Source organism: Solea senegalensis, linkage group LG20 (assembly GCF_019176455.1).
Source record: "Solea senegalensis isolate Sse05_10M linkage group LG20, IFAPA_SoseM_1, whole genome shotgun sequence".
In the NCBI taxonomy this organism is placed as follows: Eukaryota; Metazoa; Chordata; class Actinopteri; order Pleuronectiformes; family Soleidae; genus Solea; species Solea senegalensis.
In genome coordinates, this window is record NC_058039.1 from 6,842,635 (window position 1) to 6,868,411 (window position 25,777).

General features: G+C 41.9%; 1 protein-coding gene across 2 annotated transcripts in view; it reads right to left on the reverse strand.

The window, feature by feature from the left end:
- Nucleotides 1–25,777, reverse strand: part of ripor2 (RHO family interacting cell polarization regulator 2) — a 52,778-nt gene that overhangs the window by 10,070 nt on the left and 16,931 nt on the right. For both annotated transcript variants that reach the window (XM_044052655.1, XM_044052656.1), the window contains exons 2-11: nucleotides 12,499–12,619; nucleotides 9,463–9,615; nucleotides 8,878–8,956; nucleotides 8,505–8,528; nucleotides 8,172–8,225; nucleotides 2,230–2,379; nucleotides 1,249–1,312; nucleotides 979–1,022; nucleotides 700–825; nucleotides 43–191 (exon numbers count right to left, since the gene is read on the reverse strand). In XM_044052655.1, coding sequence (XP_043908590.1) covers nucleotides 43–191; nucleotides 700–825; nucleotides 979–1,022; nucleotides 1,249–1,312; nucleotides 2,230–2,379; nucleotides 8,172–8,225; nucleotides 8,505–8,528; nucleotides 8,878–8,956; nucleotides 9,463–9,615; nucleotides 12,499–12,619 — 964 coding nt within the window. The remainder of the gene's footprint in view (nucleotides 1–42; nucleotides 192–699; nucleotides 826–978; nucleotides 1,023–1,248; nucleotides 1,313–2,229; nucleotides 2,380–8,171; nucleotides 8,226–8,504; nucleotides 8,529–8,877; nucleotides 8,957–9,462; nucleotides 9,616–12,498; nucleotides 12,620–25,777) is intronic.

Genomic DNA, 25,777 nt, shown 5'->3' on the forward strand with positions numbered 1-25,777 from the left:
TATGAATGATTATAAAACAAACAAAAAGTCTACAGTACTTACTACCACATGACCTCCAGGTTGAGTTTAATTGTCCCCAGGTCATTGACGTCCACAGCCACCACTTGAGGCATGGCAGTAAACAGCTCCTTGGTCTCACAGATCACGCTGCCCACCAGCATGTGAGTGGCCAGGCCCTTCAGCTCCGTCACCTGATGAGACAACACACACAAGTCTTTTTACTCAAAGTGTCTGGAAAACAATCTCTCAACCTCATCGGAAAACAAGGCACGAGTTAGGAGAGTGGTTTTGTTGCGGTGAGTTTGTGTTTTTTGCCCTAAAGACTAGCATCACCCGCGACTGCAGATGATCAACCAGAGAAGATGTGCTGTAACAAGAAACATCATCGAGAGCAGATTGCCTAAGTGTTTGATCACATGCAGCATCTAAAAAAGCATTAATAACACATGAAAAATGAATGGAAGAAGCCAGAGGTGTTTTCGGGTCGCACTCCTGTCATGCCCATCGTAACTAAGCAACCGAAAACCAGGGAGCTGCAGAGATGACCAGCCTCACTAAATATTAAATATTAAACTAAAGATATAAAATAAGTATGAGTTCTTGACATTGTGTATTAAGACGGCAGATGGCATGATTTCCATTATCAATCAATCTGTCCATGATGGAAAAACATATCCGTTTGATCCACTTCCACTCTACCTTGATGTTGATAAGGTCCGTGATGAGAGGCATGAAGACCATCTCGTCTCCGTCCCAACTCTGTCTGGAGTTTACTTCGATCCTGCCCTTCAGCTTCCACCTCTGACGACCGTAGCGCATGAAGATCTGCAGCACGGGAATTAAACAAAAGTCAGAAACAAGTGAGCCTGAAGCCAAAGGAATGGACATATTTTAAACTTATTATACTTGATCTCATTCTGTTGGGAAACCAACTCCACGTGTACCAGATTAAATTAGAAGCAGCACAAAAACACTTGCCTCATACTGGTCTCCAGGACAGAGTCTAGCAAAGCCTGCCAATCCTGTAAGAGAGAGAAAGGAAGATTCATTTAACAGGAGAAGAAATAATTATACAATACATCATCTGAGCCAAGTGACCTCTATCTTTTGATGATTTTAATAAAACACTGGGTGCCTTGCATTAACTTATTTTGGTCAGTGCATGATGTAGACATGCTTGTAAACAGTTTCTATAATATCATATGATCAATACAGATTGTGTCCTTGATTAACGTATTCTGATCGCACCTTTCATTTTGATATGAAACTCCCCGAGCAGGTTTTCCAGTTCGCTCTCAAATGTGCTCATGTTCTGGAAGAGATGGAAAGATACGAGTGATTACATGAACAGCACTCTGTCTCGTCAGACAAGAACAACAATATTAATCAAGTTATCGCCTCACACTTTGACACAGTCTGTCAACGGGAAACAAAGGAAGCAGGAAGTCTGCTCTGAGTCCTCAGGACAGGTGTGTGTGTGTGTGTTAAACGTCAGCAAATATTCCATTTAAAAGACATAAAAACACATTTTCTATGTGTCAACCCTATAAAGATCAGTCAGGTTAAGTACAATATCTGCGCTGAACATTTAGAGGTCTTTCTTTAATTTTTTCTTTGTCAAATGATGACTTTGATAACTCTCATTCAAGGGGCACAGATAAGAATTATCTTTTCTAATTATTATACATGAACTTAAGTCTTGTGATTAAATTTCTGCATCTAAATTGCAAAATATTTGTATTGACTAATCGATTAAGGAATTCATGTTATGTTATATCTGTATGTTATTCAGAATTAATTAAATGTATTATTGTTTTTATTAGTTTTTTTTGTTATTTTAATTTAGCAGGCCAATGTTTTTGTGTGCATGTTCCCCCCGTGTGTGCGTGGGTTTTCTCCAGGTTCTCCGGTTTCCTCCCACAGTCCAAAAACATGCAGATTTGGGGATTAGGTAAATTGGACACTCTAAATTGCCCTACGTCAGCTGGAATTGGCACAGCACCCTCCACGACCCTCATGTGGAGGATGTGGTAGAAGATGGATGAATTAATACATTTCTTTGCGTATATACGCGATCATTTCCTTCTGTTGTGGACGGGAATTCCTGTTATTGACATACTACTCAACAAAAGACAACCGTTTGTCACAAAAGTCACAGATTAAAAAATGACAAAGCCTTGACCTGTCACATAACATCCCCATATGTGCAGCTCCTGCCTCTGCCAGTACCTCAGTGTATTCCTTGTATCGACGGTTGACCTCCGCGATGCTCTCCTTGGTGCCTTTAGTGGAGGGAGAGGAGGAGAAGGCCTGCTTCATGCGGCTGGCACCTTCTCGCAGACGGCTCTGGATGCAGAAGGCCTCGTACAGCTCGTCCACCTGAATGCACACACACACACACACACACAGAGGCCACAGACATGGATTCATAAATGTGCAAACTTTCCTGGGCAGAAAGCAAACCTCCCTAAAACCTAAATTATTCTGGATGAATCCAAATTCATTCAAGGACGTCCTCGCACAGCTGCTGTCACTTATATTAATGTATAGTGAAACTGACAAAGTGCAAAGATGAAAAGACAGGAAATTGCACCAAATAATGGGCAGCCAGTGAGACAAAGAGATAACAGACAGAGAGTCTTATAGTGCAATGACAGTGAGCAGCCACAGCTGGTATGCATCAGCATAACTGCAGCCTCCAGCGGCAAATGCACGGGTGCCGTCGCAGTCTACGACTCCTGTGGGACAGACACTCCCAAAGCAGAGACACAGCGACAGACGGCGTTTAAAGCTCATTTTCTGAGACGTCTGCCCGACATCATTCTGCTTCATTCACCAGTCTGATCTAACCCAAACCTACGGGGAGAAAGAGCCACTCACTCAATATTCTGCTTTCTCACTGCGGCTCAAGTGTTACAACTGACGGGAATCATGAGGACACAATGCTCAATGGCAGGTGTAAGAAGAGCCTCTTTTTGGTTTTTGCTATAAAAAGGTTCTACGGTGACATTTTCAAAGTCAAGTGCCATCTATAAATCAAGTGGCATACAATAATTTCATTTGAGAGCATTATCCACGTGTTAACAATTGACACTTTCTTTAGTTAGTTAGTTTAGTGCTTCTGTGTGTGTTTGGCACCACTACAAATAAAATAGGCCAAGGTTAACTCTTCCAAACAGATGTAAATAATTCACTTGGGATTTGATTTGTGATATACATTTGTTTAAGTTATCCCTACATGACACTGGCCAAATATAAACTACTGTATGATTTGAATCTAATGCAAGGATAAGAACTGTTTCAACATGAATGCATTACATGTTAAATGGCACAGAACACTTGACAATCAAACATGGAAAGCGCCAGACGGACGACAATTCAAAATTGCTGAGACAACGCATTTCCTCGCAGAAAGTGGAAATCTATTACTGTACGGGTTTAGATTTTTTGGGCTTCCTAACTGTACATATGATCAGACAGCGGCAGCTGGCATAACAACACACCTCTGCTAAGCCTCATTAAAATGGAAATATTTCATGCCGCCTGATGAGAAAGCTGAAATATTGATGCTCTCGCTCTTTATGGCACTCATTAGGGAGAAGTGGGAGAAAATGGGCTGCTGTCGTCTTAACGGCTTCGGAGTGAATATTTGTGTCTAAAACAAACACTGACAGGATGTTTGAGTGCTTAAATGTATGAAGAGTGTGTATTTTTTTGTCTCTCTCGCTGTGGTGGGTTTACTGTGAGAAGTGGAAGTGGTTTGCAGGAGGATGTTTCTGTTCAGGGAGACCAGCCTCAGTCCAGTCCCTTAAGCCCCCACCACCCCCCCGACAGTGGCCCAGCCCCGTCTGTCTCTGGTATGTAGTGAATGTGGCGGAGCTGCTGCAGCTGAGCCGAGCCAACTTTAAAACCCTCTTCAACCACAACTGGCTCTCTGGAGACCTTACACTTGACGGCTTTAAAAAGACATTCGTCTACTTCAAAACAACAGAAGCGTGAGTAGTGGACCAGCAGCGGCGCAGAGTGATGAAGCTGATTTTAATAACACAAAAACATATTCATCTAACTTTTACACTGATAATGTTGCTAATTTGGAGAGAAGTCACTCATAAAAATGGGTCCTTTACAACCTGCAGCTGATGAATGACGATCATTCTTCTCGGGCAATCAGTAATCATATCATTATCAGCTACTTAAGCTCATTTTTGTCCCCCAATCCAATGGGCCCTCGCTCGCTGCCTTCAAGGAAATGTCCTTTTGAAGGTCAGCCAAGCTCGACTCCTGAGGACGGCCATCAGCATATTGTGTTTCCTCGGGCACATTTCAGCCCGGAGACAGAAGGAACAAAGCCAAACAAACAAAGAGACAGAGAGAAGCCTCAACTCAGGCAGATAAATACTATAAAGAACTGTATGTAAAAGTAACAACATACACCTGCATAGAGAGACAGACAGAGGACATGAGAACCAATAACTTTTCTAGACTCTATTACTCTCACAGATCCAGTGAGGGATTATAGCAGTGTCATATTTGTCATATTCATCAAGGATGAAATACACATATTAATATTCATTCAACGCATGCCTACTTACTACATACAAATACTCACTAATAACATTTTGTGGTTTGATTGAATAAAGAATTACTGAGTTTTAAAAGATTGTCCCTGTAGCAGCTGTACATCTGGCTTTAGACTGTGGATTTAGAATATGAGTGGAGTTTATTCAAGGTATGGCAGGAATCCGCTTAAGAAATGGCCACTATCGCGCGCACACACACGCACGCACACACACATTTAGCCAGAGGGTGAGTGATTATAAGCAGATTAAAACAGGCGGCCTACATCAAACAGCATCAAACACACAGGCGCCTCTATAGGGATCTTTCTCTGTGTGTGTGCTTGTATTTGTTACCTTGTTCGGACATTTTCTGGCATATACACTGACCTTGTCTGGACCAGTAGTCCTCATGGAGAGCAAAACCTGGTCCTTATGAGGCAGAACCTCATTTCTGAGGAACTTTAGTGCTAAGTTTAGGGCTAAGATGTGAATTGTGGTTTGGTTAAGGTTAGGCATTAACTGTCTATGGTTATGGTTAGGGATAAGGCTTGTAAAATGATAATTACACAAACCTGTGTCTGTGTGTGTGTGTGTGTCTGTCAGGGGCAGGATTATTGAAGGGAACCAAAAAGACCTTTAATAAAAAATAATCACATGCAAAGTCTTCACACACACAAACATTTTCCAGTCTTTTGGGTAAAGAGGATATGTCTGGCAGCCTGTCTCACAAGCTCTTGTCGCTCATCTCTTTAATGATGCCCTGCTGATGTAAGTGCACACACACACGCACACTAACCCATGCAGGACATCATATGGGCTGCGTGGTGCCACCTGCTTCTACTGCGTGTGCCAATTATGTCTCAGACATCTGCAGGCGACCAGGAGCACGTCCAGAGACAAAAGAGCAGACAGATGCACACACACACACACACACACACACACACAGGTTTGCACAGCTACTCTTCTTAGGACACTGCATTTCGACAGCCTAACCAAAGCCTAACCATAACCAGCTAACCCTAAATTCAACCAGTGCGTCAGAAATGAGGTTGTGCCTCACTAGAACTAAGTCTCAGTCTCAGTTATGTGGACGACTGGTCCACATAAAGGACACATTTCCTAGAAAGGTAATAAATACAAGCACACACACACACACACACACACACACACCCATGTTAACAACTTGCTGATGGATGATTGTTAAGTCATTCTTCACCGCAGCTGTCCAACACAAAGAGACACGTCTGAGCCTGAGCCACAATTAACACGTACACACTTACTGTAACTCACAGCTGCTGGAAAAGTGAATGTGCTCTCAAACCTGCTGACTGATTAACAGTGATGACATAAAACACATGTGCTGTTTTCGTGACAATTTAATATATAATTAAATCATATCAGGTATATATATCAGGTATTTTAAGTGTTCTATTTTGCTCATTTCCTGTATCTGGATCTACTGAGAGTGACTTTTTTTTCTCTCTCACTCCCTCTCTGAAGTGCTCATCACTCCGCTTGTAAAAATATGAAGGTGATGAAGGTGATGAAGGCTCCTTCCCTCTACAAAGACTGATCACAGAACAAAAGTGCTCTTCTCTCTCTCTGCGTCCTGTTGTAGCAGTTGGGCTACACGTCAAACACGAAGCTAACCCGTGCAGTATCGGGGGAATTTAAGGGTAATAATTAAAATGATGTGATTGAACAAAAAACAAACATTTAGGCCATATGCAACTGAGAGGGACATGTTTTGTTGTAGCTGAACAAAACATACTGTATCAATTACAAACATAGCTGCAAGCTAGAGAGTGCATTTATTCGTCTGAGCGTCACTTATAACTTTAGATGCATGTGAGCACATGCATTATTAAAACTCCGTCACAGCGTAATTATCCGGCTACTGTAAATCCTACAGCATTCAGGTATGTGTTTATGTGTGTGTGTGTGTGTGTGTGTGTGTGCGTGTGTGTGTGTGTGACCATTTCTTTTTGAAGGACACTCCACAATTAATCTCTAATAATGTGTGTGTGTGTGTGTGTGTGTGTGTGTGTGTGTGTGTGTAACACAGTGAGCGCGGGCATATTTTTAGAATTAAAAGACCACAATTAGCATCAGATTTAGTCCTTTTTATTTCGATGTGCTTTGAATTTCTGAAGCACGTAACCCTTCTGGCAAGATAAATCAGTCACTGCCTCACCATTTCAAATATTTACAAGCGCACACAAATCTATTTTTGTGCAGAGCTGCAAAGAACAGAGGTGCTTCAGAGTCGGAAAGAAAAAGCATTGTGTGCCAACATCACAACATGGCACAAGAGTTGGATCTGTGTCTGTGTTTTCTCTGTGTGATTGAAGTCTTAAGTAGATGATGCTTGCGAATACACGTGCTTATACATGTGTTCTATGCTCCCTTCCTTCCTTCCTTCCTCCCTCCTCTTTTGAAGACCCTGTTAATTGTACTTCACTGTAGCCCACTAACTGCCCTGACCTAGATCCACTGTTGCTTTCAACCCTCACAAACACTTGAAAGCCACAACAAAGTCCAAGGACCATCTCTCTGCGTCTGTCCACACCTGACTTCTGACTTGTGATTGTCTGTCAGGATGTACAGCGGGGTTTTATTTTTTTAACATAATGGCGTCACCCAATAGATGGCCTCCCTAAGCTCCTCAGGAGTTCAAAGGCTCCATCTTGGGGTAACCATGGTTACCTTTAGAGCCGTGCTGTTGTTTGGGCGTGTGCGCTCTGATTGCCTGCTGCTGCGCCTGAGTTGATGCACAGCGAGGGAGGCCATTACTGGACTTCAAAAAGGGGGATTTGGATGAAAAGTCACAGAGTCAGTCCCTGACTGGCAGAGACTACAATAGAGCACAATATTGTGGGGAGAAAGTGGTGACATGTCTGACTCAGACTTCACTTCAACACCAACACGTGAACCTGAGACACGCAGGAGCACCAATCTGGAGCTTAAAGTCAATGTGCAATTTTAAGCATTAAAGCAGCAGTATGTAACCTTTATGTTATTAATCTGCCTCCGTTTGAGCTTCCTTCATCTGAAAACAGGCTTTGTCAAGCAAAACTATCATACCTCACTGAGCGCATCCCATCAAACTGTTGGAAAGTCTTTAGTTTTTTTGATTCATTCCGTCTGTCTTAACATGAAACAAATCCCACTTCCTGTGCGGGAAAAAATCCCAGATTTGCTTCTGCTTCTTCTCTAGTAATAAATCTAGAGTCAGCAGCTGTTTAGCTTAGCTTAGCATAAAGACTGACGTAAACAGCTGAGTCGCAGGCTGTGCTGGGACAAAGACAGGCCAGCTGAAGTTTTATGCTGAGCTAAGCTAACCAGCTGCTCGTTGTGGCTTAACATTTCCTAAATGCACGTGAGAGGTAATGACGCTCTTATTCAGTTCTCACATTTTTTAGAAATGTAATAAAAAGCACCGATTCCATGGAGATGGAGATCAGAGTGACTATGAACGCCACGGAAGGCAGGACATCCAAAAGACTGGAGACTTAGCACTCACTGAACCCACCCTATGTATCAAGTGGAGTCTTAAAACACCCGAAAAGAAACCGAACAGACACTCGGTTATGGCCTCACACCACTGATTACCTTGCTCATGTGAAACTCCAGACGTCTCATGTACCTCTCGATGGTTTTGATTTGCTGTGAAAAGACAGAAGAGTTACTGCTGCTGCTCGTGGGGAGAATGTGTCTCATCTGCTTTACAGCTGTAACATGGATTATTTGTATGATAACAGATAATGAGGTACAGTTTGTAATATATTCTCTCCTCCTGGCTCATTAACCATTTTGTGCTCTTTGATCAATTTTCCTATTTTAATCCTCCAAACCTTTAATTCTACATTCAACTGAATGTTTCCTGCTTTCAGCTGTTTCTTTTACACATTAAAATTCAAATGACTGTAACCTCCATCAACTCACCTTGTCAAGATCGTACAGCACTCCCTGCAGATAAGAAACACACACATGCAGTTAAACGGTGAGTACAGTGTACGTGTGTGTGTGTGTGCACTTTAGCAAATCAAAACTGTGTTTGCCGTATGTGTATTAATGACACTGAATTCTATATATATGACATATAATTCTTTCAATACATAAAACAGGCCTTAAATTACATTAGAAGTTAAAACATTTACTCTCGGGACACACAGTGATTTTGGATTTTAATTTTCCGACCTAACTTTACTAACTTTCAGTAGTGTTTGTGTTCGACAACTCCAGTCTACCAAGTTTCAATCTTAAATACAATACATCTGAAAAGCCTCAAACTAATGAAAGTGCTGTAGTTTCTCACCAGGCGAGAGTTCCTCTTCATATCCTTCATCAGAGACATGAGTTTGTCCAGCTCTGTTTGATGAACTTCCAGATACTCACTACAGGGCAGAAGACACACAACAATTGTGTTTGTTTGAATAATCTCACACTTATTCATTTGAATTATCATTGGATTGAGACAGGAAAAGGACATAAATGAATAGTTGCAATGCAATCACACTGGAAGATCAAGATATTATATATTAAATACACTTGCAAACATGTAGGCATCTTTAGGCACTAAATGTACTGTAACACACAAATTATTGACATGTTTAGACTGAGAAGAAGAAGAAAAGAAAAGCTCCGCAGCGCTCAGTGATAATGTTACAGTGAAGATGATGATGCATCTTTTACTTCAGTCTCCAGAGAGCAGACAAAAATAATGTGCATGTTCACTCAGGGCTCGAGTTCCCACTGATGCTGATTGGAGCAAAAGTATCCAGTAGTGAATGCAGATTAAACACATTTCCAGTAAAAATAATAATAATATAACAAAAAAAATTGAAACCCATGATTAAAATGGGTATTTTTGACCAGTGGGAAAGGGGCAGAAGTGACTCACTCCAGGCCTTGTTTGAGTGCAGTGTAAACTTCCTCCAGTCGTTTAGGCTGTGGCTCTCTGGAGCTGCTGCCTCCCTTATGCCCCGACAGGTTCGGCTTCTTGGGCTTGGATTGAGGCTTTTTCTGCGCCGCGTTCCCCATGAAGGAGTTACACCTGCACAAATACATGCAACAGTGGGTACAATGAGTAACGTGTCATTCTATTGTAATTGGTAGTATTGTGTTATTTATGCTTTCCTGTCCTGTGCATGGTACATTTCTGTCTGTTGAGCAATGACATTGTGACTCACCACATTTACAAAAACATGAAAACACAATATTCACCGTTTCCTGTGGGCTAAAAAGGAACAACATCACATCTCATAACTGGAAAAGAATACTTTGGCAAAGTTCTTGGTCTCACTATATTGCCTTATATTTGATTGATTCTGCTCTTACACAACCTAATACACAAAAATAACAAAGATATAAAAAATAAAGACAATGCAGGGAGAGGCAAAAAGTCCACTGCACTTATTCAAAGTCTCCACCTGAATACAAAGTCTCACTGAACTACATCGAAGAACTACACTGACTGCAGTCAGAAAATATACAATAATGTGTTCTTATAGAGAGACAACAATATTTAAAAGAAAATACATAAAAAGTAGGAATCCAAAAAGTGGTTATGAGATGATTTTAAGACTTTTGAAACAACTTCTAGAGGAACACGATAATGTGAGATGGCAGAAGCAGATCCTGCTGCTGAGATTAAATGTGGACGTTCAGTAGAGCTGCACTATCACATTTTAATCCCAGTTTTGCAACATGGTTGGTAGGACTGCTTCCAGTTTCCTCACAGAACATCATTTTTCCTCTTGTTTTGATTTACAAATGGTGCAAAATGTAACATACAACAGCCCATCCTTACATGCATGCAAATATCTGAATTGTATTTGTCATTTGAGCTTGAACATGTCTGTAAATAATTATGTAAAGATGATGAAAATTATGAAAGGATAACTCCATCAGAACTCTGAGTCTAAGAGTCTCACCACACATACACACACACACAGCATTCTCTCTTCACATCATTCCTATTTTAGGTCACTATCATCCTACTCGCTCACGCACATTTCAGCTTTTAAAACATTTATAGAATTAGCCGACAAATTCAATTTCCAGAAAACGTAATGAAATTAATCCAGAGTTATTTCAGGGACGCGGCCACAACCGACTCCGGCGCTCGGCACGTCGGAACGTGCCACATCATGCCAGCAGCACAAGTGAAGCTAAGTCGTCACAAATGTAGGGCAACGCTGAATGAGAACACTGTGTAGCCTTGGGGTCAGACAAGCTGTGGTGTAGTAGGTTCTCTTGGCAGGAGAACATGCACACACATACATGGCTACACAATTCCATAGAGTGGATTGTAATTGTTGATTTGGAGAGTTTGGCACAAACTGTACAATCTAAATGTGTGCATGCATGCATGCATGTACATGAAACATACACACACACACACACACACACACACTCAAGTGGCCTCAGAAGCCATTTCTCTGTGCCGATCCACCTCGCTCATTATCAGAATGGTAACTTGTCAGTCGCCCCCACAGCCGCCGAGTCATTCCAACCAATTACAGTGTTCACTGTCTGAGCAGAAACTAAAGAGAGGAGCTGTGTCTGGCTGTCACAGCAGGACCAGAGCTGCTTGAAGAGGCTCAGGCGCCGACAGCTCAAAGATGCTAAGAGATATTTCCAGGACGTGAATGTGAGAGGGCTTTGTGTCGCGATGATGGACCGAGAGCTGTCACTGATGAGTCAGAGAAACGCAGATACAATTCTTATCTTACAGGAACTGATGTGATTGTCAACTGTTGACAAGTAAAAAATAGTGGCTATGAATGAAAGCCGTGGGGTTGAGCAATAGAGTGATGATCACCATTCAAGAATTCAGTTGCTTATGACTTGTTGGTGCTCGCTGTTGGCTCTTCTGGGATTATCTCCGTCACTTAAGGCTGTTTACAGTGAATGTGTAGAAAAATATACAGTTAAAATATGCAAAGCTGCAGGCACATTAGAGGATTCTGTGGGATTTATTTCACTTTGGTACTTGTGAATGAGGGAAGGAGCAGCATTTAAGGAGCGGATGAAAGCCCTCGCTTTTAGGAACGCAGTGAATAAATGGCAGTGAAATTTCCATAGTTACTGCTTTTGCATCAGAGGATCCTGCATGTCATCTGAGGACAGGTCCCAAAAACTATCTTTTTACAGATCAAATGTGAGCTTTATATTCATTCATTTTCTAATGCTTTATCCTCCGAACAAGGGTCATAGGGCTGCTGGGACCAGCTGAAATAGACTCCGGTCACCAGTCCATCGCAGGGCCAACACACAACCATTCACTCTCACATTCACACCTACAATCTATTTAGAGTGTCCAATTACCATATTATGGGACTGTGAGAGGAAGCTGGATCACTCAGGGAGAACATGCAAACTGCACACTGAAAGGCCTTCGGTCAGAACCATGTGATCCTTGATCATCATTGTAAAGTCCAGCACCGAATGTGTCCAGACCAGCATGGATTACAATAACACAAACATGAATGATGTGCAGGGAGGTCATGGATTGTAAAATGATAAGAAGATTTCTAGAGACTGAGAGAATTAATGATGTCCCCAGGGTAGCTTTTGGATTGGAATTGCAGCTCTATTGTTTTGACACAAAGTTAGAGTTCAGAAATGGGTGACAGTGAAGATGATAGAGTTTCATGATGTGATTATTTGGATCCAGGCTTTTTAAACCTTTAAAGTCAAGTTAACTTCAGCTCCGCTGCATTGATTTTGATCTTTATTTGTCTCATGTAACTTCACCAACTTGCAGAGCAGCATTACACTACATTTAAGCTGTTCTAAGCTGTTTACACTAATAAAAATGCCTCTCACTTAATGTTGATCACCTACACATCAATGGATTTTAGAAGGGTTTTAGAGCCAATTCCTTCAATCCTATTGACTATAGATTAAGATTAGGGTCAATAATTCCGTTTACCGAGAGCGTCGTTCTTGTAGCGTGCTGAAGCCAGCGAATGACTGACTCCGGATTATGCCATTGGGCCCTCCGGGGGAGTGGGTGCCAGCCGCCATGATCTCCGGAATGCAGGGCGACACTCCTGGAGAGAGAGAAAAAAAAAAAAAGACACACAAAAAATTTGTTACACACAAATCCACAGACAATATTTGGACAACATGTGAAGGTCAATAAAACATCCCGCGCACAATGGAAGCTCCTTAAGAACACAATGAACAATAACACCATGTCAGTCCGCACAGAGGGTAACTGGAGTTCATGGGTCATTGAGCAATGGAGCGCAGAAAACGACACTGTCGGTGATGCTCACCGTGAGCGATGTGGACAAGCAGCATTCACACAGCCTGCGCTAACATGCCTCAACTCCTCCGTCACCACTGAGACGTACAGAAGACGCCACTGTTACCGTTTCATATATTTCTTACCTGAGGCGAATGTCACAACACAAGACAACTGTCATTTTCCAGTAAGTGTGTGGCGCGTGTGTTTTTGCCTTCCCTAAGGTAGACGCGTGGAAGATACAGTATGTACTTACTGTATCTTACACTTTAAATCACAGTGTACATTTAGCATGTCAGAGTCCAAACTTTTTTTTTAAGCTGGAGATGCCACACGACTCACGTGGGCACTGGGGAGAGACACAAGCTGAGAATAGACACAGAAACTTCCATCTATAGCTGCGAGATAATGGTTTAGCAGCTCGAGCACCCAGAGGGAAGAGTCCAGTGAGATAACTCGATCACAGCTCCAACCGGCGTGATGAGATTTTGTCCAGATGAGTGTCTGTGTCAGTGCCACAGCAGCGGCAGACTCTGTCTGATTTGATAAAAAAGTGGAGAGCACTACAGCCAGGCTGCTAAACGACCAAAATGTGATCAGTACATCCTCTGTAAGACGAGAGAAAGCACTCAGAGAGCTCAAACCTCTGTCTCGGCTGCTCTGTTTCTCTGGGCCACAATGCAGCATATATGCAGAAAAATGTAATCCAATCTGTTTCTTTACGCTCTGCTGCTCATCGACAGGCCGCGGTCACAAAAGTACATTTTCTCTGCCATTACATGGAAGAGAAACAATGATAATAATAATTTTGTAAAATTATTACCCACAAGGTGAGTTTTGCAACAACTTTTTATGCGCACACACACAAACAAACCTCAGGAACTTCAGTATAAATTAAAATTCCTTTTCAGATATTCTTTGTCTGGTTTGTGTAATATAATATAACATAAAGTGTGTTTTCCTTTACCTTCACCTTTAAATGCACACACACACACACACACACACACACACAGACACACACACGCCAGCATCAGTATCTGGTTCCGGCAGGTGACGGAACAAATCTGATCTTAAATCATTTGCTTGTCTTTACAAGAGTTTTTATTCTGATATAATCTAATAGATTTTGTTGCTAGAATTGACATTTAACCTGAACTAAATGTTTGAAAACTAAAAACACTGCTGTTGTCATGGTGTATCATATGTTAGGCACAAAGAAGAATGATGCACAATAAATATTATCAGTACGAGTACCTGTCTCACACGCAATTGTCTTCACAACAAGCTGCTGATTAAAGACAACATCCACATTATTGTTAGGTTAAGGCAGCGAACGTGGCTGTTTGTTTCTGAAGATGTTTCAAGGCACTTTGCCTCATGAAGACACCATGTTTTGGCCCAATATTCAATTGCTTACAAAAACATTGGCCCCCGACCACATTTACTTGCTGATCCCTGCCTTAGCACCTTGTGTTTCACATACAGTTTCCACTGCACCAGGAGATAAATATGAATCGAGGAGCAGTGAAGAAAAAGCAGCTGAGGTTCTCGACGTGGTTCTGCTGCAGGAACAGCAGAACAGGCAGACACACTTCTTTCAATAAGTTAATTCCCCACTTAGGAGCGATGAAAGTGTGCTGATTGGCTCAGCTGACTAACACGCTGACCTCAGCGCTGATTGTGTGATGACTGTAAAGGCTGTGTCATTTCTGCCTCGTACGTCTGAGCCGTTTCACAAATGAGCTACTGATTAAGAAACAAGCAGATAAATCAGCCTCATTATTCCGCTCTTCTCTTCCTCACACTAACTGTGTTTAATCATCGCACGGTCCTGCCCGTTGAACAACTTTGCTAAACTAAGTGACGACTAAATGACAATGCACTGCACTTTTCTGCCTGTCATTCTGTTTGTGAGGCCCCGTGTTTATGTGCATGTTTTTGTTCCACTGATCCATCCATCGTTCTTTCTCCAGAGGACAGACTACCTGTATGGCTGGCTTTGCTGGGCTCATGTTGTCATACACACACACACACACACACACACACACACAACTAGTGATTGAACCAGCAACTTGATATTGTCTCCCTTTGGTTTTCTCTGACAGACAATGAGTAACACAAAGACCTGACACAAGGTCCGAGGAAAGACTAGATCCATGTTTGGCAATGGGAACAATGGCAGCGTGAGACTGATACCGTGCAGCGAGCTCACTGTAACACTGAGGACCCTGATCGCTGTGACTCAGTGATAGAAAAAATACCTTAGTTGGCTCCACAAACTGGTGATATGAGACGATATTTTAGGCTGACAAGATTAAAAATAGCATCATTACAATTCTTCTTCACTAATAATTAATATTTATTTATTCATTCATTTCTTTTTTCAAGTACTTTGGGGTAACAGGATAGAGAATCACCAGAAAGAGTTGCTAAACTCTCCATTTAAGGCCTGATTGTCAAGCCGGCCTCAACCCTAATTTTCAACAAACTCAATGTTCACTTCCTGAGCAGCACTGAGCAGAAGACAGGAAAGTGGAGGTGCGACAAGCTCGTGAACATCTTTCCTTTCACAGCCAACAAGTTACTTTCCCTTATTGAACTGACAGTGACCACACACACAACAACACAGCTTAAATAAATGCTAATACTGGAACCCCATTTGCCAAAAGCATATAAATGAGTCCAAATGAATACTAGTGTCGCTTTATTTCCACCTAGATATAGATTAAACAAAGTTTACTGCTTACACAGCAGACCCATTAGTGAGGAAAAAGAAAAATGTCACATTATTCTTTTAATAATACAGTAACAAACTATACAAAAACCAGTGAATACAGCTTTAAAAGGGCAACTCGGTTGTTTTAAAGCTGTAGTGCATGAATTTCAAATATAAACAAATGTCTGTTACATTCAAACCATCACATCATTTCTGCTACGCAAAACCAAACAAGAGGCAATGAATAATGACATCAAAAACGACAAAAAGAAAATCCCAAAAGTTACACGCTGCACATTGAACATCTCACCTCACCTTTGTTGTGATGTCGTGTCGTGTATTTAAATCAGAAATGAGACTAAACTCAAAACACAAACATGGGCAAAAGCGTGTGCTGAAACAAACATCAGTGTTCGACTCTGCAGACACACAACAGTTGCAAATGTCAGTGTGAAATTATCACCAGAGTCTCGTCATTATTGAAGGCAAGCAAAAGACTTAACAGGAGAGCAGCGATTTGCTCTAATGCTGTGAAGCACTTGAGTCTGTTTCAGTTTCTAGATGTTCCACCGACAGTTTTCAGCCCTGCCTCGTTTGTCTCTGTCATTTCTGACTCACTCTCCTAAAAGAGGAGCAGTGGGAGGCAAATGATGGTACACTTTGTTACCTAATGTTATCCTGGCACAATACGGGGGTGTGTGTGTGTGTGTGGGGCACTTTCTTTCTCAAACAACAAAAATGAGAGGCACTGAGACAATGTGAAGGCATTACTGTGCGCGATGACACCGGGTGGTATCAGCTGTTTTCTTACACGTGTCCCCGCAAAAAACCTCAATGTTCCCAAAAAGGAACGAGCAGTGAGTTCTGCCCACGATGAAGACTCAAGGGAATAACACTCAAGTAGGAAATAGCTGGATTCATTTTCAGGGACTCACTCACTGCTGGATAAACCTGGCACACGGTCTCTTCTCTATGTCAGTAAAAAAAACAGCCAATATTTAAAGGACTGTTTTGCCCATTTTTTCCCCACTTGGTCAAATGAAGAGTAAACTTAAAACAACTATGACGCTGCATGTTTTTTTCCAGATCTTTTACTCCTGAAACTTGTTATAATTGACAGACACACAGTAAAGAGCAGTGAAGGGCTTTTATTTTCTAGGAAGGCAGTCAGATTGATGTCATCTTTTTGTCAGTTTGTCTCTCAGATCCACTGTCTGACGATCAAATAATACATGCATCTCAGTAAATTAGTTGTGGGTAAAGTGGCCCTTTAAATGGCAAATATTGAGGCATCCCGGGGTTCTAAAAACTGTTTTTCACAACATGTATTAGCTGCACATCTGCAGCATCTGTATCCAACTTGTGGAAGTTTATCAAGCTGCAACAAAAACATCATGAAAATTAGTAAATCATATCTAAAAAAAAAAGTCAAACATTTTCTTTTTATAAGCTACTTAAATATAAGGATTTCCCCAATTCTGAGTGTGATATAGTAAGTTTTCAACAATCACAAGTGGTCATGATGAGGTTGGTTTTATGCCAGAAGACGTAAAAGAGGCAACAAACATCAAATAAATGAACACACACACACACACACACACACACACACACACACACACACACACACACACACACACACACACACACACACACACACACACACACACACACACACACACACACACACACACACTCTTGAAAAATACTCTGAGTGTTTGTGAGTGTATAAAAACCAGTGTCAGCCCTCTCTGCACGTTAACAACAGGAGCCTAATTCTTAACGCCTGTATAAATTAGCCTCACCATGGCAACAGCAGACAAGAAAGTGTGTTACGTAAAACAACGGTTATGAGCCAACTGCCAGAAGTAGGACACACGCCCTCATGATACAGGGCCGAGGATTTAAAAGCACCAATCAGTCATTTAGGGGGAGAAAAAAAAGAAAGTTTTTTTTTTTTGTTTTTGTATTTGCAGATGTTGCTTTAAATACACCCACAACTTCATTAAAAGTGTCCTTAAGCCTTTCATTTAAATCTTTTCAAAGTCAGTGTGACAGGAAACGCAGATAAAAATAGGAATAACAATAATAAGAAAATAAAAAGGAGGCCTGAGATGATGACAGCTTGTATGCAAAGCAGCAGAAAGTCTGTGAGAGGACGTCTGGCTGCAAGACACTGTTGACACAGAGCAAATCCAAGAGATTACACTGATTATATACTGTATATGTGACTGTAAACATAGTAACATGCTCTCTCACAACCTGCAAGTGCATGCCAGACTCTCTATTATCCGTCATCCTGGTGCATTAAACTGGTCCGGTGCTCTAAACGGGGCTAAACCCGGCTCTTGGCTGCTATCGTCTAAAGCAATTTTCCTGTCACGCCGTTCAAAACTCAAAACAAGAGGGTGAGACTGACAGTGACCAAGCACAGCAGCTTGTTATGAACCTCTCAAATGTCAACCACAGTCGCCGCTACATAACGTCTAAATGCAGCTGGAAACATTTCCTTACATTTTGCCCCCCAAATGAAAAAGACCTAAGACTCTCTGTATCAAAATAATCCCATGTCATAAAATGTCATGAGATTATGTTTAAAACCTTGTGAATGAACGTGTGTCAAACGCAAAGGCAGAAACGTGTGAGGTCACAGTCACTGGCACAGCCTGTGTTTATGAAAAGTGATGCCAGAAAAGTGCACAAGTCAAAGATAATTATATTGCATCTTAAGTGAATTCAGGATGTAGTCGGTTTTAGCTACTTCGCCGAGGCAAAATGACTTGGGGAACAGAGAAGAGAGTCTCTAAAAGTGCAAGTTCCCCCGCATGAAAGAGCACTTGTTCATCTCCAGGAAATCATCAGAAAGTCCAAAGAGCCGATAAATGCCAGATATCACCTTGTGAGGGGGTGAATGGTGATGAAACACTCAAGAGGAGTTCCGTTTTTTTTTCATGGAAATAAATCAAATCAAGTAATACCAGGACATTACTTGCTCAAGTTTCACCACATCAGTTTTTGGTAAATCACTTACTCATCAGCTGACAGATGCAGTTAACCATGAGTTTATTAGGTACATCTTTTTACCGGTTTGTTTGTGATCACAAATATCTAATTAGCCAATCACGTGGCAGCAACTTCACACACAGACACGGTCAAGAAGACCTGCTGACGTTCAAACTGAGCATCAGAATGAGGAAGAAAAGCGGTTCAAGTTACTTTGAACGTGGCACCGTTGTCAAAAACTGCTGATTCACTGGGGGTTTTACGTACAACCATGACTAGAGTGTACAAAGAAGGGTCTAAAAGGGTCAAATATCCAGCGAGCAGCAGTTCACTGGGTGAGAAATGGAGAATGACCAGACTGGTTCCCTCACATAACCAAAGTATGCCCAAGAGAAACTCTGAATGCACAACAGAAGGACTGAGTGTCACTCCTGCCACTCTATCAGGTGTCGTGTGTGTCTAATAAAGAGGCCACTGAGTATGCAGCTCAGAGTAAAGAGACCCTGTTATGACTAAAATCAGCTCTTCTATCACCTGTCAGGTAATAGATAGAGGTTTTCGGGCACCTAGGAAACCTACCACACAGACAAAACACACAATGCAAACAAAAGGGAAAAGGTGCCCACATTTCCACACATCCTGTGTGATGCTGGTATGTGGTGTGAATATCTGAGGTCTGGTCAACAGTCGTCCCCTAAGAAGTGAACAATGCCCCTTTACAATCGTCGCTTTGAAAGCTCAGGGTGGTGGAAAATTCCACAGGGGACACAAACGTGTCCCCGACGAAAACCAAACAAGCTGACGAGGGACAAAGACAAAGAAACTGATGACACGTTTGACTGTGTGACGTGAAAAAACAGCAGTAAACGGGACTCGCGTATAGAATGTGACTGGCGTATAACACTGCGAGCACAGAAATGCTCTTGTCCTTGTATCTTGGAACACATTTTTTTTTGTTTCAATCTGCTTGACTGAGCTCCCTGTTGATCAGGACCTTCTGTGACCTAAAATAATCGAGTTGCCAGACGCAGTGACCCAAATAATCAGAACCTCCTGATCTCACATTATGTTTGCAGCCATGGTGAACTCACACTCACACACACACACACGCACAAAAAAACAAAAACAGCAGAATCAGCTGATGAACAATGCAGTCATCTGATGCAGTTAAAGTTAAAGTTTATTATCAGACAGACAGAGAACTGGATGCCACTGTGTTCTAATCAAAGTCTGCTGAGAAGGCTGCAACAAACACAAGCTGCAGAAATAAACCTCAGATGGAGTTCTTTTAGGCCTCATTTAATACAATTTAGTCATGCATCACCTCCATCAGTACGGGTAATTAAAAGACCTTCTCTATATTTTCTTCTTTTAATGATACAGTGTCACATTCATAAGAAGTTAGTGCATGGGAAACGGTATCGGTCCAATCCATAAATCCTGTGCATGTTTTTTATTTCTCCTTCATGGGAGAACAATGTTTGTGACACAGCACAAATGCTCTAAAATGACTGTATCGGACAAATATCGGTTACTCCAGTTTGTCATCGGACACAAAAAAGTGGTGTCATCCCTAGTTTGTGCATAATCACTTTACAATAAAAATGGACATAAGACTTTAGGCGAAGGCCTTGCCTCTTAGGGACCTCCATTGTGCGACAACATGTTTCTATGGCAGCTCAAACAAACGCGTGTGTTGCATTTTGAAGTGGACGCTTCCTATGCAAATGTAAATGACGAGCAGAACAGCTCTGCCCACATGAATCGCACGTAGAAACCAATGAAGAAGAAGGAAACGGCAGAGAAAACTGGGAAAATGCAAGAGCGGAGAGTGAGTTGTGGAAGTGTCTTTACAGCTTTTCTGGCATACAGCTGCCACCATGGTTCCCTGACGTACCCGGGGGGAAAGGAAGGGGTGGACGATGGAATCCTCTGTTTGATACACTCTTACCATTAAATATCACTAATGACTACGCACTGGACCTTTAAGCTACTACAGCTCACAGGAACCAAAGAGGATATGTCTACACCTCAGTGACATTCCTCACTGTTCAAAGGCACCAGCTGCTCCTGTGTGTGTGAGTGTGTGTGTTCAGGTTTCCTCTCATATCGTTAACGTGCGCTTAGAGTCACTCCATTCTAATTATAGGTCATCAGTGTCCTCGTGAAGCAGAGCGTGCAGGAGAAATTAACACCAGGACAGTGCGTGGCATTTAAATGTACAGTTGACCAGATGAGTTCAGGCACGTCTGGACTGAAGTTACACTCAAAACAGCCGTGGCTGACATTTTCAGCTGTGGAGAGCGGCGTGTAATCACTTAAGAGAAGCGTTTTAAGACGCGGCGGTGAAATGCACGATCCAAATGAATGGATTCGGTGTGGATCGAATTTCACAACATCTGTGAAACAGTAAAACAGAAAGCAGAGGCTTTAAAGGGAAAAGGACACGTGATGTGTACAGTATCTTGTGGACCTGGTGTCCACGCGCTGACAAGACGACATTAAGAGCTGCAAATAACGTTATATGTCGAGTCAAACTTGGACTTGGCTGGAAAATATAGCGGTGTCAAGATTTTGGATACTAATAGGCCTGCAGAGCAAAATGGCAAGATCTTTCAATGGCTGAATGTCTCATTCATTCATTCATTCATTCATTCATTCATTGTCTACCGTTTTGTCCTCCACATGAGGGTCGTGGAGAGCTGGAACGAATCTGACACAAGCTGACACAGGGCGAAAGACAGGGACACGTCAGGGTCACCCGTCCTTCGCAGACGAACAACTGTACTGCCAAATGTCTTTCTCTTCTAAAAGTCGTCATGTTAACATGTCTGTAACTGGTAATATAGATAGATAGATAGATAGATAGATAGATAGATAGATAGATAGATAGATAGATAGATAGATAGATAGATAGATAGATAGATAGAATGGACTGGGAAGCAGTTTAATTCTTCAAGAGGATCGACTGAGCCTTTCAAGAGGGGAAATCGGCACATGACGAGACACTAAGACAACTTCATTACCAGCAGATCTGATGCTGCACAGCCATGCTGTTGTTTACTTTCCGCTGCTGATGATTTGTCACGCTTCAAAAGTGCACATAAACATCGTCTCCCTGTTGCTCAAAATGACTACCTCGATCTTTTTCTTTCATTTCCTGTTGTCCTCTCAGTAAATTTAGCGTGCACTCAGTCAGATTAACGTTACACTCCTCAATCAAATGTCCTCCACCTGCACCGCGTCTGTATTTTTCCATCATCGTGTACATGTATCGTCCTGTTATAAATATCTGACTGACATCAGTGCTCAGGTCACCATGGGAACCAAGTTTCTTTATTTGCTCTACTTTTGTTTGTTTTTTGTTTATGTCTATAAGGTGCGACTCAGAAGAGTGACCACCTATGCTGCGGCAACGGAATGCGGCGAGAACAAAAACAAGGATTACTTTGGTTATTTCAGCTCCTTTTGTTATTTTTGGCGGGATTCTTTTCACTGACAGCAGCTACTGTGACAAAGCGAGCTTAGCTGTATGTTCTCCTTGTTTACATGTCTCCATGTGCTCCGGCTTCCTCCCACAATCCAAAAACATGCAGATTGGGGATTAACTGGACACTAAAGCTGCAACTAATGATTATTTTCATAATCGATTCATCTGTCAATTATTCTCTCGATTAATCGTTTGGTCCATAAAATATCAGAAAACGCTAAAAAATGTTGATCAGTGTTCGTCAAACCTGGAAATGATGGTGTTCTCGAATGTCATTGTTTTGTCCACAAACCAAAAAACTTTTCATGATTTCTTTTCATGAGTTCAGAGCAACTGAATAAAAAGAACTGGGACAGTAGGAGGAAAAGGCTGTAGGGGAAAAAGGGAAATGATAAAAAACAGTGACCGCTCCCCGTAAGAGAAATCCACTGTAGGGCACAATTGTTCCTTTTCTCTCGTAACTGTGGTTTCACGGTAAAATATTTCAACCAACTGTGAAGATTAACATGTTAAGTAATGACTCAGTGGGGGCCGGGTCACAGAGAAGATATGAACCCGAGAGGCCTTTGACTACAAATTAAACTAAAAGACATGGAAATATATATTAAAATCAAGCTTCAGCTGTCTTTAGTTTCTCAGAGAAGTAAAGGAATGTTTCCCCTCTCCCTCGAAGTTGGCAGATTTAAAAATGTGCAGGAAGAAGAAATAAAAAGGCATTGTGGATTATGTAAATGAGGTCAAATGAATAATGAGTCATACTTCTGTATGTGATGAATTAAAAGCACCTTTACTGAATTAGAGGTCTTTTCAAAATCCAATATCCTACAGTATATGCTCTACTCTGGCTTACTGGCCTACATACTTAAATAATGGATAATAATTGTAAGCCCCTTTGGCCTGGGCATAATCTCTATGCATGAGTAATATAAAATAATCAATCAACACCAAAGTTGCACATGATGAGGACATTTAGGACTGAAAAAGGATGCAGGCAGAGAGATGCACAGCCATACATTCACTCATCTGACCTCTGACCCACACCGCTGTTCACGTACACTTGTAGAAATCAGTGGGTTAAAAACAGGGAGGCGGGAAGGCGAGAGAGTGGTGGACAAGCGGAAAAGGTCAAGAGTCATTCACACAACAGCCGTGTGCTTGCAGCAGCCATCACATTAGTGCACATAAACAGCTGCGTGAAGCAGTTCACATCTAAATTATTCACCTCAAGCGTGATTCATCATTTTAAAGAACACGACAAATTCAAGCGCTGCAATTTTCTCATTACTCTCTCATTCATTTTAAACAACAGACAAAGCGGAGCCTGGTTTTCACAAGGTCTGACTCACTGACTGTTCATTTTTTAAGTGGCCGTACACATTTTTAAACGGAATCTTTAGGAGTGAAAGTGGATTTTAGGCACTGGCCCTTTTCCACCCAGCAGTCACATCTGAGTCACTGTAACTAGTTAGTATTTGCTCAAATCATTTGTTTTCTTCCGGCAATGCCAAAAGCACAGCTGCTTTTTTTTTTTTTTAAATCTCAGTAAATCTACAATTGACATAATCAGTAAAAGAAACTGTGAAAGCTGTGTAATAATAAGGATATTAAAAATAATATCCTTATTTTAGTCACTAAACAAATCTATTATGGATTCCCACAATGCACCTTCTTATTCCCGCTAGGTTGTAGCTTTGCAGATGCAATCTAGAACAGCTTTGAAGATTTATGTGACCAGTCAGTTTAGGAATTATGATCATTTCCGCTGCACTTTCAACTACAAGTGCGGCCTTTTTGATTTATATGGTGCCAAAACATAATTATCACACTGGGCAGCAAAAACCTTGAAGGACATATTTTTTTTTGCTACTGTTCAAAGAATGAACCGTCATCCTCACAACTACTCGCCTCAGGACAAAGGGAGCACAGTCATTCCCTCGTTTGCTCCTCCTCAATTCATCACGCAGCTGTGTGTCGCTGCCACCCCGAGGCAGCCGGGTAATGGGAACACCCACTTCCCGGTGCTTCAAAAAAAAAAAAAAAAAAAAAAAAAAAAAAACTTGACTTTGAGTCAGAACAGGGGGAAAAAAAACAGGTGCAAATAATCTCCTCTAAAGAAGACTCAAAGGTGTCTGTGGCCACATATGATCACAGCGCTGTATTCTGGGTGAGCTGAAGAGTCAAAAACAAAGTGTGTACAAGCACAGAGGAAGAGAAGAGTCAGACAAATACATGGGAGAGAGGAGGACGACTGAAGAGCTGACAGTTGCTAAGAGATTCATCACAGGAGTGTGAAGATTTTGACAACACATGTCAACACAACAAGTTTTCTCCTTCTTTTAACCAATAACTATGAAGGAAGGTGTCGAGACTGCTGGCTATGGATGTGTCACACACACCAAAAACTGTTATCTACACACTGTCCTTCTGCTGGTAAACAAACAAAACAGACACAGAGCAGATGTGTTCTCCAATCACGTCTCCTCCAGCTGCTGGTACCTCCAGAGGGAATAAGTACCAAAACCAGCCAGATTATAAGATTACGACCCTAAAACGCTTATGACCCTGCCTCAGCTCACAGCCACTGGTGCACATGTGTGTCAAATATCATGTGTCGCACATGACGACAACATGAGAACACGTCGTGCATGTGTGTCCCTCCTGAGCAGGGGATTAAAGGGGAACTCCACCACCTCCACCTCCACCTCCAGGAATGTTGATCTGATCAGAGACAACGTGGGGGGGGGTGTTGAGGACGGGTTCAGACGCACCTCCATAAATTCTCTGTCTGTATCTATAGAGGAGGGTGGAGGGAGAGGGTGTGTGTGTGTGGGTGTGGGGGACAGATGGGAAGGGACTGGATGGAGAACCAAGGGATGGATGGAAGGAAGATGGGAGTAATGTGTGTGTGTGTGTGTGTGTGTGTGTGGGGGGGGACCACAAGAGTCAAACTGAAACCACACACACAAAAAGCTTTGTACTCATTATAGGCCATCAGCAGCACACGCATGGACTAATGAGTACACTACAAAGTGTTATGGTTATCATGTTTCATACATCGCTGCCTCTTACTCATACAGCCATACAGTGAAATGCAAAGCAGCTAGAAATATGGCACAAAATGGCTGCTTGCATGAAGAAAGGCCCTTGCCTAACGTTCACCTAAGGCTAATTCTAAAGCTACGAAAACCAAGTTATCACATAGGGGCATATATTCAATTTATAAAAATAATCCCACCTTACAGTTACACACTAGACCACAGTGGCATTGATAGGTATACAAAAATGAACTTATTCGTAACCGTCTAGCTAATTATTTGCTATCTGATATTTTGATATTTGATTAATCTCTCTTTCAGACATTTTATGGACAAAACAGCTAATCTTTCATTCATTGATTCATCTTCTACCACTTTATCCCCCACATGAGGGTCAGCTGACATAGAGTGAAAGGTGGGGGAACACCCTGGACAGGTCACCAGTCCATCACAGGGCCACATACAGAGACACTGGACTGTGGGAGGAAAATGGAGAACCAATATTAGATAATTAGAAAACAAAATAACGGTTAATTGAAGATTTTCTGGTTTAGACATTGCCTTGAACTTTGCGGCCAGCATGGCTAAACCATTGCCTCCTACTGGTCTCTGCTCTCCCCTCCGCAGAGATCACCACCTCCCACCTCCATTCATCCAGCTGCTCGTCTCACTGTCCCAAGTCAAGCCTCTGCCCCTCCCTCCGCATTCCACTTAACCCCG